Genomic DNA, 13,566 nt, shown 5'->3' with positions numbered 1-13,566 from the left:
CTTTATGGGGGTGTATAAAATATACTCAGGACACTGCAGGGGCTGGGATATTCCCCCTCCCCCACCCCAAAAAAAAAAAAACTATAACATTCATCAGTTTTTCAGTGCTGTTTTTAGGCCATATAAAACAGACGGCCTTTAAAAATGGGCAAACGGCCAGAAGATAAATGCAAACGTGGAAGCAGAATGTCCAAGGAAAACTGACAGTGTGCCTGTTTTAAATGGCTGTAGCCTAATATTTCCTCAAAAGACAAGCATTATAATAGCAACGGAGCAAGGCGCAGACATAGCGTAGGGCGTACTGACTTAGGGGGAAGACCGTAGGCTAGTAGGGGGTTAATGCTGATGGGATGGTGCATGGTGGGGGGCTGGTTTGCTGAACTGAGTGGGGTGGAGCTGGTAGTTTGGCGGGCTGTATATAAGTCACAGAGGGAGGGGCTACTGGTCAGTTGCCAGCTAGAGACAGCGAGTTTTTGTGGTGTCATGGCCTCTATGGATGACCTTTTGGCATCGGTGTGGGCCGCGGTGGAGGTACATGGGATGGAGTTCCTACAGCAGACCATTCAGGCTGCTCTTAACCCCCCTCTGCCTCCGGTTGTGGCTGCTCGCGCTGTCAGGGCCAGGCGATTGGTCCCCCCTGAGCGACTGAGTCCTGAATCTACCCCTCGGGTCCGCCAACGCATTAGGAGCCCCGTCAGGGACTCTCCGCTGCGGTCTGAGGTGTCCGTGGCCAGTCAGACTCTCAGGCGCAGCAGGAGGAATCCGGTATCGCCGGCCGGCAGGAGAGGGCCGGGTTCGCCCCAGGCCTGTCTCCCATTCAGCAGGGGGGAGTGTGCATTCGCATGCGGCTGCATCCCCGCGAGATGTCCCATGCGGGGAGCGAGCCAGGAGGGCCTTACCTGAGGCAGGAGGAGGCAGTGCGGCCGGGCCGTCTCACGGTGGAAGTTGCTGGGTCTCCTGCGCTGCGGCGGATAGATCCGAGCCAGCAGTTGCGGAGTGAAGAGTCCAGTGAGCGTGCAGGGGCCGGTGTGGAGGAGAGTACGTTGCGGCCCCTAGTGGTGGGCCGGCGACATTGCACCCAAGCAGTTGATGGATGGGATAATGTGGCTCCGCCCCCTGAGCAGTGGCATGGAGAGGCGGCTTGCAGTGCAGCTGCTGCAGAGTCTCATCAGGTGGGGGCAGGAAGGATTGATAGACTGCGGCCAGGTGATGAGGCCCATGTGACAAGGAGTAGGATTGTTACCCTCCCCTCACGTCAGCTGTGGGAGGGGGAGGCATCGCAGTTGGAGGAGGGCGAACTGGATCCAGGAGTAGACGTCAGGGCAGGCGGAGGGGACGTTTCTATTCTGGAGGACGCCGTGCCATGCAGAGCGAGCACGCCGGTGGGAGTGTCTGAGAGTGGATCTGCGGCTGCCGGAGGATCCATCCGGGGACGGCAAGGTGAGATGACGTTGTGTCAGATTCCGGTTGGGGGTGCAGTGCAGCATAGTGGGGGGGTGGAAGTTTTAGCCCGGGAGGTATTGTCTGGTATGCTGTCTTTGTTGTCACGGTTGGGGACCGGGGTGTCTGCATCCCCGGCGTCAGTTTGGGGTCCGCGCAGGCTTTGGGGGCGTTGGATCAGGGGATGGTACACGGTTCTGTTGGGGCCGGGGAGAGTGTCTCCGCTGTCGGTTTGCAGGCCTCAGGTTGAGGGGCGGTGGCGGGTGTTAGAGGTGACGTGGGGGGATGGAGTTCGGTTGGCGGACGCGGCGAAGGGGGAGATATACGTGTGTTTTGATGGACCGCTGGGGGCTCACTTGAAGCAGGACATTAGGGACAAGATATGGAAGGATGAATATGTGGAAATATTCTCATTGCTTCCGTTTAAGAAATTTAATTTGGACAGGGGTAAACCCGACGAGAGGAAGAAAAAGGAGGAAGAAAGAAGGCGGTATAGATTGATCCCGCGTACGTTTCAGAATTGGCTTCAAGCCTTTGCGATTTTGGCCAGCGTGGTTGGGGAAAAATTGCCTGAACATTGCTCTGCACTGTTCTGCTATATGGGTTGCCATAGAGGAGGCTCATCGGATGTATGGGGGTGTGGCGTGCCTTAGGTATGATGAGCAGTTCTGGCAGCGGAAGGCGGTCAGGCCTAGCATACGATGGGATCATAAGGACATTGGTCTCTGGATGCGGTTGATGGCGGCGCCTAGGGGAGGTTCTCAACCCCTTTCGGGGAGCGGCCGGGGGTCCCTCGGCCTCAGAGTTTCAAGGGGGAAATAGAAGGGGTTGTTGCTGGCAGTATAATGAAGGACATTGCAGGTTCTTGTCAGACTGCCGGTACAAGCATGAGTGCTCCGGTTGCGGTGGCTCCCATAGTTTGTCGCGGTGTTTCAGGCGAGGGAAGGGTAAGGGACCAGAGGCTGCACAGAAGAGGGGTGACGCCGGTGAGGGTGGAAGAGATGGAGCCATATTTAAGGAGGTATCCAAATAGGGAGGTAGCTCGGTTGTTGTTGGCGGGGTTTACTGGGGGTTTCGTGATTCTGTGTAATTTAGTTGGGCCGAGTGTGTCGGCTCGGAATTTGGCTTTGCGCCATCCGAGTGTGGTGAGGGATAAGATTGAGAAGGAGGTGGCGGCTGGCAGGGTTGTAGGCCCCTTTAAGGAGTGTCCTTTGCCTGATTTGTCGGTGTCCCCGTTGGGTTTGGTGCCAAAAAGGAGCCTAATAAGTTCAGGCTTATTCATCATTTGTCCTATCTGCAAGGGGGGTCGGTGAATGATTGGATAGCTGATGAGTTGTGCTCTGTGTCGTACACGTCTTTTGATGCGGCGGTGTGGTGGGTCAGGAGTTTTGGGCTGGGCGCCTTGCTCGCTAAAACGGATATTGAGGCTGCTTTTCGGTTGTTGCCCATCCATCCGGATAGTTTGCATTTACTTGGTTTCCAGTGGGAAGGTTGTTTTTACGTTGATTGTTGTTTGCCGATGTGCTGCGCAATTTATTGTTCATTGTTTGAATCGTTCAGTTCGTTTTTGGAATGGGTGGTGAAACAGGAGTCGGGTTGGAATTTGGTTTTGCATTATCTGGACGATTTTTTGTTCTTAGGTCCGGCCGAATCCAGGGTGTGTGCTGTTTTGTTGCATACGATGGAGTGAGTGGCGGCGAGGTTTGGGATCCCTTTAGCGGAGGAAAAAACGGAGGGGCCTGCCACGGTCTTGACGTTTTTGGGGATTGAGATTGACAGTATGGCCATGGAATGTCGGCTACCAGTCAACAAGGTGTCTGATTTGTTGGCTGAGGTTGTCTTCCTACGTAGAGCCAAGAAGGTCCAGCTCAAGCGGGTTCAGTCGGTTTTGGGCAAACTGAATTTTGCTTGTTGTATTTTGCCGATGGGACGGGTTTTTTGTTGGCGTTTGGCGCTGGCTACTGCGGGGGTTACTGCCCCGTTTCATTTCTTGTGGTTACCGCCTGAGGTAAAGGAGGATTTGGCGGTGTGGGAGAGTTTTCTTGGGGAGTATAATGGGCGGTCTATGTGGTTGGAGCAGGCGATTAGTAGTGTGGATTTGGAATTGTTTTCGGATGCGGCAGGTTCGGGTGGATATGGTGTTTTTTGTCAGGGGCAATGGAGTGCGGAGGCATGGCCGGAGGAGTGGAGACGGCCTGGTTTCCTTGGCAACTTGGTATTGTTGGAACTTTTCCCTATTGTTTTGGCTACAGAGTTGTGGGGTGACTGGCTGAGGAATCAGCGGGTGCGTTTCTACTGTGATAATATGGGTGTGGTGCAGGCGATTAATAGTCAGACAGCCAACTCTCCGCCGGTGTTGAATTTACTCAGGCATCTGGTGTTGAGGGGTTTGCGGTTGAATGCATGTTTTGTTGCTGTGCATGGTCCTGGGGTAGACAACTCACTCGCTGATTCCCTTTCTCATTTCCAGTGGGATCGCTTCCGCAGCTTGGCGCCGGGTGCAGGGGTTGCCTTGTCCCCAGTGGCTCTGGAGCGTGGCCTTGGGGTGTCAGCAGATCTGATTAGGCAGTCGCTTAGTAGAGGTACGTGGTCGGCCTACTCATCATCGGTGTGGACTTTGTGGGAGGAATTGATAGAGCGGGTAGGGAGTTGTAGTTCGGTGGATGATTTCCGGACGTTATTGGTTTTTTGGGTGGGTTCGTGTTATGCTGCGGGTTTGTCTTTCCCGGTAGTGTCAAAGACGGTAGCGGCCGTGGCGTTCTGGTTGCGCTGGCGGGGACTGGCGGATGTTTCTAAGTGTTTTGTGGTTCGGCAGGCGTTAAAGGGTTACCGCCGCGGGGTGATTCGGAGGGACACTAGAAGGCCAGTGTCTTTCGCGGTGTTGCAGCTGTTGTGGGAGAGAGCTGGGTCTGTTTGTGTGTCTGAACTTGAGGTGCTTTTGTTTAGGGCTGCGTTTTCGCTAGCCTTTTTTGGGGCATTTCGAATTTCAGAATTGGTAGCGGCGAGTCGCACGGGTGGTGGAGGTTTGCTGCGGGAAGATGTACGGTTGGGGGAAGGTGGTTTGCGGTGTGTAATACACGTGTCTAAAACTGATCAGGAAGGTAGAGATGTGGTTTTGTGGCTTAGGCCGTTGGTAGGGTCGGTACTTTGTCCAGTGCGTTGCGTTGAGGAATTTTTGGGAGTGCGGCCCAACGGTGCGGGTGCTTTGTTGGTTCACCAGGACGGGTCTCGGTTGTCTCGCTTTCAGTTTATATCTGTTTTTAGGAAGTATTTGTTGGCTGTGGGTCTGCCCGTTAATGAATATGCATCCCATTAATTTCGGATAGGGGCAGCAACTGAGGCGGCCAGGTGGGGGCTGGGTGAAGAGGTTATCAAGCGTATTGGGCGCTGGGAGTCGGATTGTTTTCACTCGTATATTCGGCCTCATCTTTTATGAATGGTTGGTGGGTGGGGTTGCTGCGAGTGGGCTACGAGTTGGTGTTTTGGATCTGGTACGACTCTGTTTATTTTCTGTTGCAGGGGCAGCGCCTTGTCTGGCATGCATTTTCGGGCACTCGTACGTCCATTGGGGGGGCCTTACGAGCGGGTGTTAGGCGGAACGGACGCCAATTGGGTTTCCCGACGGAAGAGTTGGTAATCCGGTGGATTGGGTTGAGGGGGCTCCTGTGGGGGTGGGTGTTGCCTGAAATTCATGTTAATGCCACTTTAGATCGGCCGCCTGATATATTAGTGCTCCATGTTTGAGTTAACGATCTGGGCGTGCGGCGCTCTCGGGATGTGATCCGAGACATTAAGTTGGATGTGCTGCGCTTATTGTCGGATTTTCCTGATTTGTTGATTGTATGGTCGGAGGTGGTTGCGAGACGTTGCAGGTCGGTTGATCGTATCAATAAAGCCCGGGCGAAGTTGAATAAGGAGGTGGGGCGTTTTGTTCACAGGCAAGGTGGTTTGGTGGTGCGCCATCGGGAATTGGAGGCGGCGTCGCCTTAATTCTTGAGAGTGGATGGTGTGCACCTGAATGACGTGGGCATGGACATGTGGGCATTGGGTATTCAGGAAGGTTTGGAGACGGCCCTTAGGGTGTGGCGGGACGCCCACAGGTGAGGTGTCACCGGTGGTCGTTTGGTGGCTGCTTGATATGGGATCCTGGGGGAGCAATTTAATGGTTAAGAGATGCAGGACATGTTGGAGCCTGCATCTCATATGGTTTGTTAATGCCGAGGATGGGGCTCCTGTTTGGGCTACAAGGCCTACAGGGGGAGATACTGGTATACTTCAAGGAGTTGGTGCCCTTGGGTCGGTGAGTGCGGCCAAGGGTAAGTTTGAAGTACGAGGTGAGGCGGTGACGGAGGATACTGCTAGTTTGGGTTGCCCTCCAGGATCCTTGTTACGGTGCAGTAGGTGATAATGTTAAAGGATGTGTCAAAAGTGCCTGCTGTTGTTATTATGTGTTCTTGCTTAGCAAGACCACATACTATTATCTCACATATATATTATTATTATAGCCAAATTTGCCACCCTAACTCCTCCCACAGTTTTTACACTACATAGACAAAAATTTACCAAAACGTGCAGATTGTACCCGATCGGATTGCTATTACTTTGTGGAGCGATCCCACCCCCGGGGCCCCCGTGGCGAGCCCCGGAAGCCCCCTTTTTTCCCATAGACTTTGACAGGGTAAATTTTCAAATCGCTCCCACTCGCCAGGCTTTGACGCTAAAGTCACCAAACTTGGGTCACTTAGTCATGGAGTCAACCCGAAAATTTTGGGCACATTTCGGGGACCCCAAAAAGTGGGCGGGGCCATACAGAACCAATCAAAATCTCCCCATTGACTTTAATGAGAACTTCAAATTGCTACTCCTCCCACATTTTTAGGAGTACAAATTCCAGACTTTGCAGACTTGGTCGGCACCCACCCGAGTACCTTGCTTTTGCTTTGTTACCCGATCCCACCCTCCGGGCCCCTGGGACAGGGCCCCCAAAATCCATGTTTTTCCCATTGACTTTGACAGGGACAATTTTCAAATCGCTCCCAGTCGCACAGATTTTAAACTAAAGTCACCAAACTTGGGTCACTTAGTCATGGGGTCAACCTGAAAATTTCTGTCACATTTTGGGGGACATTAAAAAGTGGGCGGAGCTACAAACCACCAATCAGATTTTCCCTATTGACTTCAATGAGAAACTTTTAAATTGCTGTCATTCTCACAGTATTTAAGCCAGAATACCCAAACTAGGCACCGTAGGTCATTGGGTGACTGGGGTCAAAAAAAATTAAAAAGTGGGCGGGGTCTACAACGGCCAATCAAATTTCAGCCATTTGTTTAAATGGGAAAAATTCAAACTGCCGCTGCTCTTAGACTGTTAATGGCAGGGTTCCCGAAACTTGGCACAGTTGGTCACTGGAGGACTGTGCCAATGTATATCTCATTTTGGGGATGCTAAAAAGTGGGCGGAGCCACAAACAACCAATCAGATTTTCCCTATTGACTTCAATAAGAAACCTTTAAACAGCTGTCATTCTCACAGCACCCAAACTCGGCAGGGTGGGTCAGTGTGAGACAAAGGTCAAAATTTATAAAAGTGGGCGGAGTCTACACTCCACCCAGTTACTCCGCCCACTCCAGTTGTAAGCTACTGGTGGAGGCAAGAACACATCACACAATTTCCCCAGAAATTGTACCTTTTCTAGTTATTATTATTATTCATGTTATATGGTGTAAGATGTTGCTTGTAATGTGTGGAATAATAAAGTTTGGCCGTCATGGTCATTTTACCAAAGCAAGTTAGTGTTGGTGTGATTATTTAAAGGGGATCAGGGTAGGTATTAGTAGATGGAGGAAATTCTTCCTATTAAGTCATGGGTTACACAGACAAGCACAGGTCTGTTGGTGCAAAGGTTGACAACTATTTACAAGGTGTAAGTTGGGAAATATTTATCATCAAAGTTCAATGACCTTGTTCTGGAATCGTAGGTTATTTCTAAGTTCCCCACTACTGCCTGGACTACACATCCCTACAATCTTCTGATTAATCCCCTCTAATCACAGGTTAGGGGAATCAGTGTCAGTGATGAGGCTCCTGCCCATTCTTCTACTCTGCTGTCATTGTCTCCTAGGCTCTGCCACCGTTATTGATGCCGACTGTAATGACCAAACTGTGTTCAATGCGGTAGATGAGGCTCTGAAGTCCTTCAATAATGAAAAAGAAGATGGGAACCAGTTTATTTTATACAGAATTACCGACGCCAAAATAAAGGTTGGTAAATGTAAATGATATTTTAACTGAAATTGATAATTTGTTATTACATCAATGGGGGTCATTTACTAAAAACTGGCATTTCACACAGCAGTCTCAGAAAAAAGCAAAAGATGCAACCAATTTATTCGGAGGAGCAGGCCTGTTAATAAATGTATCACATCTGTGAGATCCGTGCATTATAAAACTGATAGGAGTGACTTTTAGTCCAAAAACAGGCGTAAAGCCTTTGCTAACGACCTGCATTGTGTTTATGACATGCACCAAACCCTTTTCCCATCATCATTCTTAGATTAGCATAGTAAACATCTGCATTTATAAAGAAGAATTGAATATAAATGTGCATGCATATGAATGTTTGTCACATCACTGACTGCTAGAGGTCATGTATTATTATTGTTACTACCATGTTCCTTCAGAATGATGGTCATGTTTTCCAATTTTGAATCTATATATCTTGTTGCTGGTCACTTTCTATAGGAGAACGATATTTCAGCTGCATTAGGTTTTCTTATAGAGAGCTGCAGCCTCCTCAAACAGCTTATCGGCAGTTATTCTGGGTGTAGCACCCCAACCGATCAGATACTGATGACCTTTCCTGAGGATAGGTCATCGGTATAAAACAGTCAGAAAAACCTTTAAGCTTTTGCATCTGCAGACAGTTTAGGCCTTAGGCCCCCTGCACACGAATGTGTGCACCCCGTGGTCGTGCTGCGGCCCGCAAAATGCGAGCCGCAATGCATGAACACAGTCCGTGGGGCAGTCGCAGCGGATCTCGGACCCATTCACTTGAATGGGTCCGTGATCCGGCCGTTCCGCAAAAAGATAGGACATGTTGTATCTTTTTGCGGAACAGAAGTACGGGGCGAAACCCCACGGAAGCACTCTGTAGTGCTTCAGTAGGGTTCCGTTCCGTGCTTCGGTTCCGCACCATTTCGCATCTCCGGATTTGCGGACCCCTTCAAGTGAATGGGTCCGCATCCGTGTTGCGGAATGCCCACGGAACTGCACCCGTGTATTGCGGATACACAAATGCGGTCCTGAATACGGCAACGGGAAGCACACGTTCGTGTGCAGGGGGCCTTAAAGAGTAACTAACCCTTTGAGTTAAATTTTAATATGATGTTCCTAATGCCCTAAAAAAAACTTTTTCCAATATACGTTATTTATAAATTTTCACTGTGCGTTTAAAACTCAGTTCTCCATACACTGCTTACAAGTCAGAGGTATACGGAGTACGGATTGTGAAATTTATGAATGAGCAGCAGCAGTGCAGGGAGTAGCGGCAGGAGCGCACCATGTGGAGCAGGCAGAAGCAGGAACCCGCTCTGCTCAGCTAATTCTGGCATGGTAACAAAGTAACCAGAGAGATCCAATTTTTTTTTGAAAATATGATAAAAAATTAGCAGTTTTTGAAATTAGAATTTCTCTGCTTTCAAGATGGAGAGTGATACCACATAAAATAGTAATTTCTTTACAGAAAGGCGGGGGAAGGGGACTGGCCTGTAGACCCATCTTATTCATTATTTTCTATACCTGGTTTAGGCATAGAAATGGTCTAAATGTAAGGCCTCATGCACACGACCGTTTTTTTTTAAGGTCCGCAAAAACAGGGTCCATAGGTCCGTGATCCGTGACCGTTTTTTCGTCCGTGGGTCTTCCTTGTTTTTTGGAGAATCCACGGACATGAAAAATTAAAAGAAAATCTAAGTCAAGTTTGCCATTGAAATGATAGGAAAAAACGGACACGGATCACGGACGCGGATGACAATCTTGTGTGCATCCGTGATTTTTCACGGACCCATTGACTTGACTGGGTCCGTGAACCGTTGGCCGTGAAAAAAATAGGACAGGTCATATTTTATTCACGGCCAGGAAACACGGATCACGGATGTGGCTGCCAAACGGTGCATTTTCCGATTTTTCCACTGACCCATTGACAGTCAATGGGTCCGCGCGAAAAAACGGAAAACGGCACAACAGCCACGGATGCACACAACGGTCGTGTGCATGAGGCCTAAGACAGCAAGGAAGCTGGCTTACATTTAGAAGTGGTGCTAGATGCGCCAAAGTTATGTAGGGGCCGGCGCCACTTCATAACTCTGGCTGATCCACCGCCAGCACAGGGGCTTAATAAATGACCCCCAATATGCCTACTTTATGTCGGCATCATTTTGTAAATGTCATTTTTTTTTTTTAGGAATTTAGAAAGCTCAGAATTTTAAAGGCAATTTTTAAAATGTTGAAGAAAATTTTTAAAACCCACTTTTTTAAGAACCAATTCAGTTATGAAGTCACCTTAAGGAGCTGACATAATAGAAATGACCCGATTTTAGAAACTACACCCCTCAAATTATTCAAAACTGATTTATGAAACTTTGTTAACACTTTAGCTGTTATACAAGAATTAAAGGAAAGACCACTTTCAGACGAGTGAGTTGCATACTGCAGACTCACTGCAAGAGTATGCAGCAGCACCCGTCCTGAACTTCCAGCACTGCCGGGGTCACATAGCATTATATTTATTTATGATGCTATGTAACCCTTAGGCCCCTTTCACACGGGCCAGTATTCCGCGCGGGTGTGATGCGTGAGTTGAACGCATTGCACCCGCACTGAATCCGGACCCATTCATTTCTATGGGGCTGTTCACATGAGCGGTGATTTTCACGCATCACTTATGCGTTGCTTGAAAATCGCAGCATGTTCTATATTTTGCGTTTTTCATGTAACGCAGGCCCCAAAGAAATGAATGGGGTTGCGTGAAAATCGCAAGCATCCGCAAGCAAGTGCGGATGCAGTGCGATTTTCACGTATGGTTGCTAAGTGACAGTCTATTCACTGTATTATTTTCCCTTATAACATGGTTATAAGGGAAAATAATAGCATTCTGAATACAGAATGCATAGTATAATAGTGCTGGAGTGGTTAAAAAAAAAAAAAAGTAAACTCACCTTTTCCTCTTGATCGCGTAGTTCCCGGTCTCTTCTTTACTTCTTTAATGATGAGCTGTGGGCTAAAGGACCTGTGGTGACGTCAGATCACATGCTCCATCACCACGGTGATGGACCATGTGATTGGAGCATGTGATCTGACGTCACCACAGGTCATTTAGCCCACAGCTCATCATTAAAGAAGTAAAGAAGGGACCGGGAACAACGCGATCAAGAGGAGAAGGTGAGTTAATTTATTTATTTATTTTTAACCCCTCCAGCACTATTATACTATGCATTCTGTATTCAGAATGCTATTATTTTCCCTTATAACCATGTTATAAGGGAAAATAATACAATATTCAGAACATCAATCCCAAGCTCGAACTTCTGTGAAGAAGTTCAGGTTTGGGTACCAAACATGCGCGATTTTTCTCACATTGTAATGCAAAACGCATTACAATGTTTTGCACTCGCGCGGAAAAATCACGCGTGTTCCCGCAAAGCACCCGCCTCTTATCCGGGCCAAAAATATGACGCCCGTGTGAAAGAGGCCTTACAGTTCTGGGATGCATTTGATAACACTGACAGTATTATGTCAGTGTTATACAATACATTCCAGACCTCTAACGTTTACATAGTATCATAAATCAATATAATGCTATGCGACCCCGGCAGTGCTGGAAGTTCAGGATGGGAGCTGTCTTATACTCACTTTCCGAGTCTAGAGTGTACCACTCGCTCATCTGAAAGTGGCCAAAATGGAGATGAAGTTTAAACATTTATTTTTTTGTGTGCAGATTTTCCATTATAAAACATTTTTTCTGTAGCACAGCAAGGGTTAACAGCAAAACAAACCTCAATATTAATTACCCTGGTTCTGCAGTTTACAGAAATACTCCTTATGTGGTCGTAAACTGCTGTATAGGCTCACAGCAGGGCACAGAAGGAAAGGCGTGCAATATTGTTTTTGGAGGGCAATTTTTCCTGGAATGGTTTTCGGGCACCATATTGCATTTCAAGAAACCCTGAGATACCCCCACAGTGGAAACTCCCAAAAAAGAACCCCATTTTGGAAACTAAACCCCTCAAGGAATTTATTGAAGGGTGCAGTGAATTTAGACTGTGAAAATTTAAAAATTAATTTTTTTACAATAAAATGTTGCTTTTTCCCCAAAGGTTTCATTTTCACAAGGGGTAACAGAAGAAAATGAACCCCACAAGTTGTTATGCATTTTCCTAAATACGGCAACATCCCATATTTGGTCATAGACTGCTGTTCGGGGACATGGTAGCATTCAGAAGGGAAGGAGTCGTACCTGGATTTTGTTTTGCTGTAATCTTTTTTATTTATTTATTTTATACACATATAGAGCTGAGATATTCCGCAGAGCTTTACAGATATTTGCATCGGGCTGTCCCAAATGGGGCTCACAATCTAAGTTCCCTATCAGTATGTCTTTTGAAGTGTGGGAGGAAACCGCACGCAAACACAGGGACCCACACAGTCCACACTCCATGCAGATGTTGTCCTTGGTTGGATTCAAACCCAAGACCCCAGCACTAACCACTAAGCCACCATGCTGCCCAATAATTATTTTTTTGTGACTGATCTATGTGAGGCCTTGTTTTTTTTTGTGGGACAAGATGTGGTTTTTATTGGTACCATTTTGGGGTACATATGACTTTTTCGATCACTTTTTATTACATTTTTTCGGAGATGAGGTGTGCAAAAATTGCAATTCGGTCATTGTTTTTTTTTGTGGTTCTCCACGTGATATATATGATATGATATTTATTTTATTTTTTAATCAATTATAAATGAGCAGATATGGGGAAAGCAATTTTACTGGAATTTTTTTTTTACTATTTGTAAAATATATATTTTTTTACTATTATTTATTTTTTCAAGCCCCACTTGGATCTTGAAGATCCAGTGAGGCTGATGACTGTACTATACTCTGCAATACTCATCTATTGCAGAGTATAGCACTGTCAGTTTTAGTGCTCATGTACACAGTGTGGGGATTCACTCTGGTAGGCAGGTTAGCGGACGCAATATAAAGGCAATGGACCAGGTTTTAAATAAATCTTCAGTGTTTATTCACACTCATAATATAACAGAACAGTCCCTTTTCAGGCTTGGTTCTTGTTCACACACAGAAAAAAACAAAAGAAGATTCACCTGGTATCCTGGGTGTTAGTTCACACCCGGCTGAATGCTCAGCCTCAGAAAGTCCACTTGCAGGCTGTAAGGATGCCTGCTCGCCTGACACACGGTCTTCAGACCTCAGCGCAGAGAGCTCCCAAAACCACAGCGTCTCCACAGCTTCACTGTGAAGTGGAGTATAATCCACTCAGCTGAGACTGCTGGCTGGGTTTTTATATCCCAGCCAAAACGCGGCCTGGAGAATGGGGAGCAGCCACCCACCCTGCTCTTTGGCTGCTCCCAATAAGAGCTGGCCCGGATCGGCTCTACAGCCATACTAACTAACAAATAGTGTCAGTCAGCACTAACTGCTGCTGACACTTAAAATTACCGGCTCTTACCTCACCAAGGCCAGGAATCTCGGTGACACATACCTTCTGTCGATGACGGACCCTTGCGCCTTCCTACATACCTACCTACTTTGTTCAACCCTGAGGGGGTGAACACTTGCCAGACAGTGTATGCGGGACAGGGCATCCGCGTTTCCCTGTAATCTGCCTGCCCTATGTTCCACGGAAAACTTAAAGTTTTGTAAAGACAAGAACCACTTGGTGACCCGAGTATTCCTCTCTTTGGTTAGGCTCATCCACCTGAGAGGGGAGTGGTCGGTCACCAGACTGAACTTTCTCCCCAACAGATAATAGCGGAGAGACTCGAGTGCCCACTTGATGGCCAGGCACTCTCTCTCCACTATACTGTGCCTAGTCTCGGCTGGAGTGAGC

General features: G+C 47.8%; 1 protein-coding gene across 1 annotated transcript in view; it reads left to right on the top strand.

Annotated features, from left to right (window-relative positions):
- The first annotated feature begins 7,429 nt into the window (after window positions 1–7,429).
- Window positions 7,430–13,566, top strand: part of LOC122936091 (T-kininogen 1-like) — a 120,507-nt gene continuing 114,370 nt past the window's right edge. Inside the window, exon 1 of the mRNA XM_044292105.1 lies at window positions 7,430–7,702. Coding sequence (XP_044148040.1) covers window positions 7,517–7,702 — 186 coding nt within the window. The 5' untranslated portion in view covers window positions 7,430–7,516. The remainder of the gene's footprint in view (window positions 7,703–13,566) is intronic.

This window comes from Bufo gargarizans, chromosome 4 (genome assembly GCF_014858855.1).
Source record: "Bufo gargarizans isolate SCDJY-AF-19 chromosome 4, ASM1485885v1, whole genome shotgun sequence".
Lineage (NCBI taxonomy): Eukaryota > Metazoa > Chordata > Amphibia > Anura > Bufonidae > Bufo > Bufo gargarizans.
Note: the sequence above shows the minus strand (reverse complement) of the source record. Positions and strands in the feature narration are given on the sequence as shown.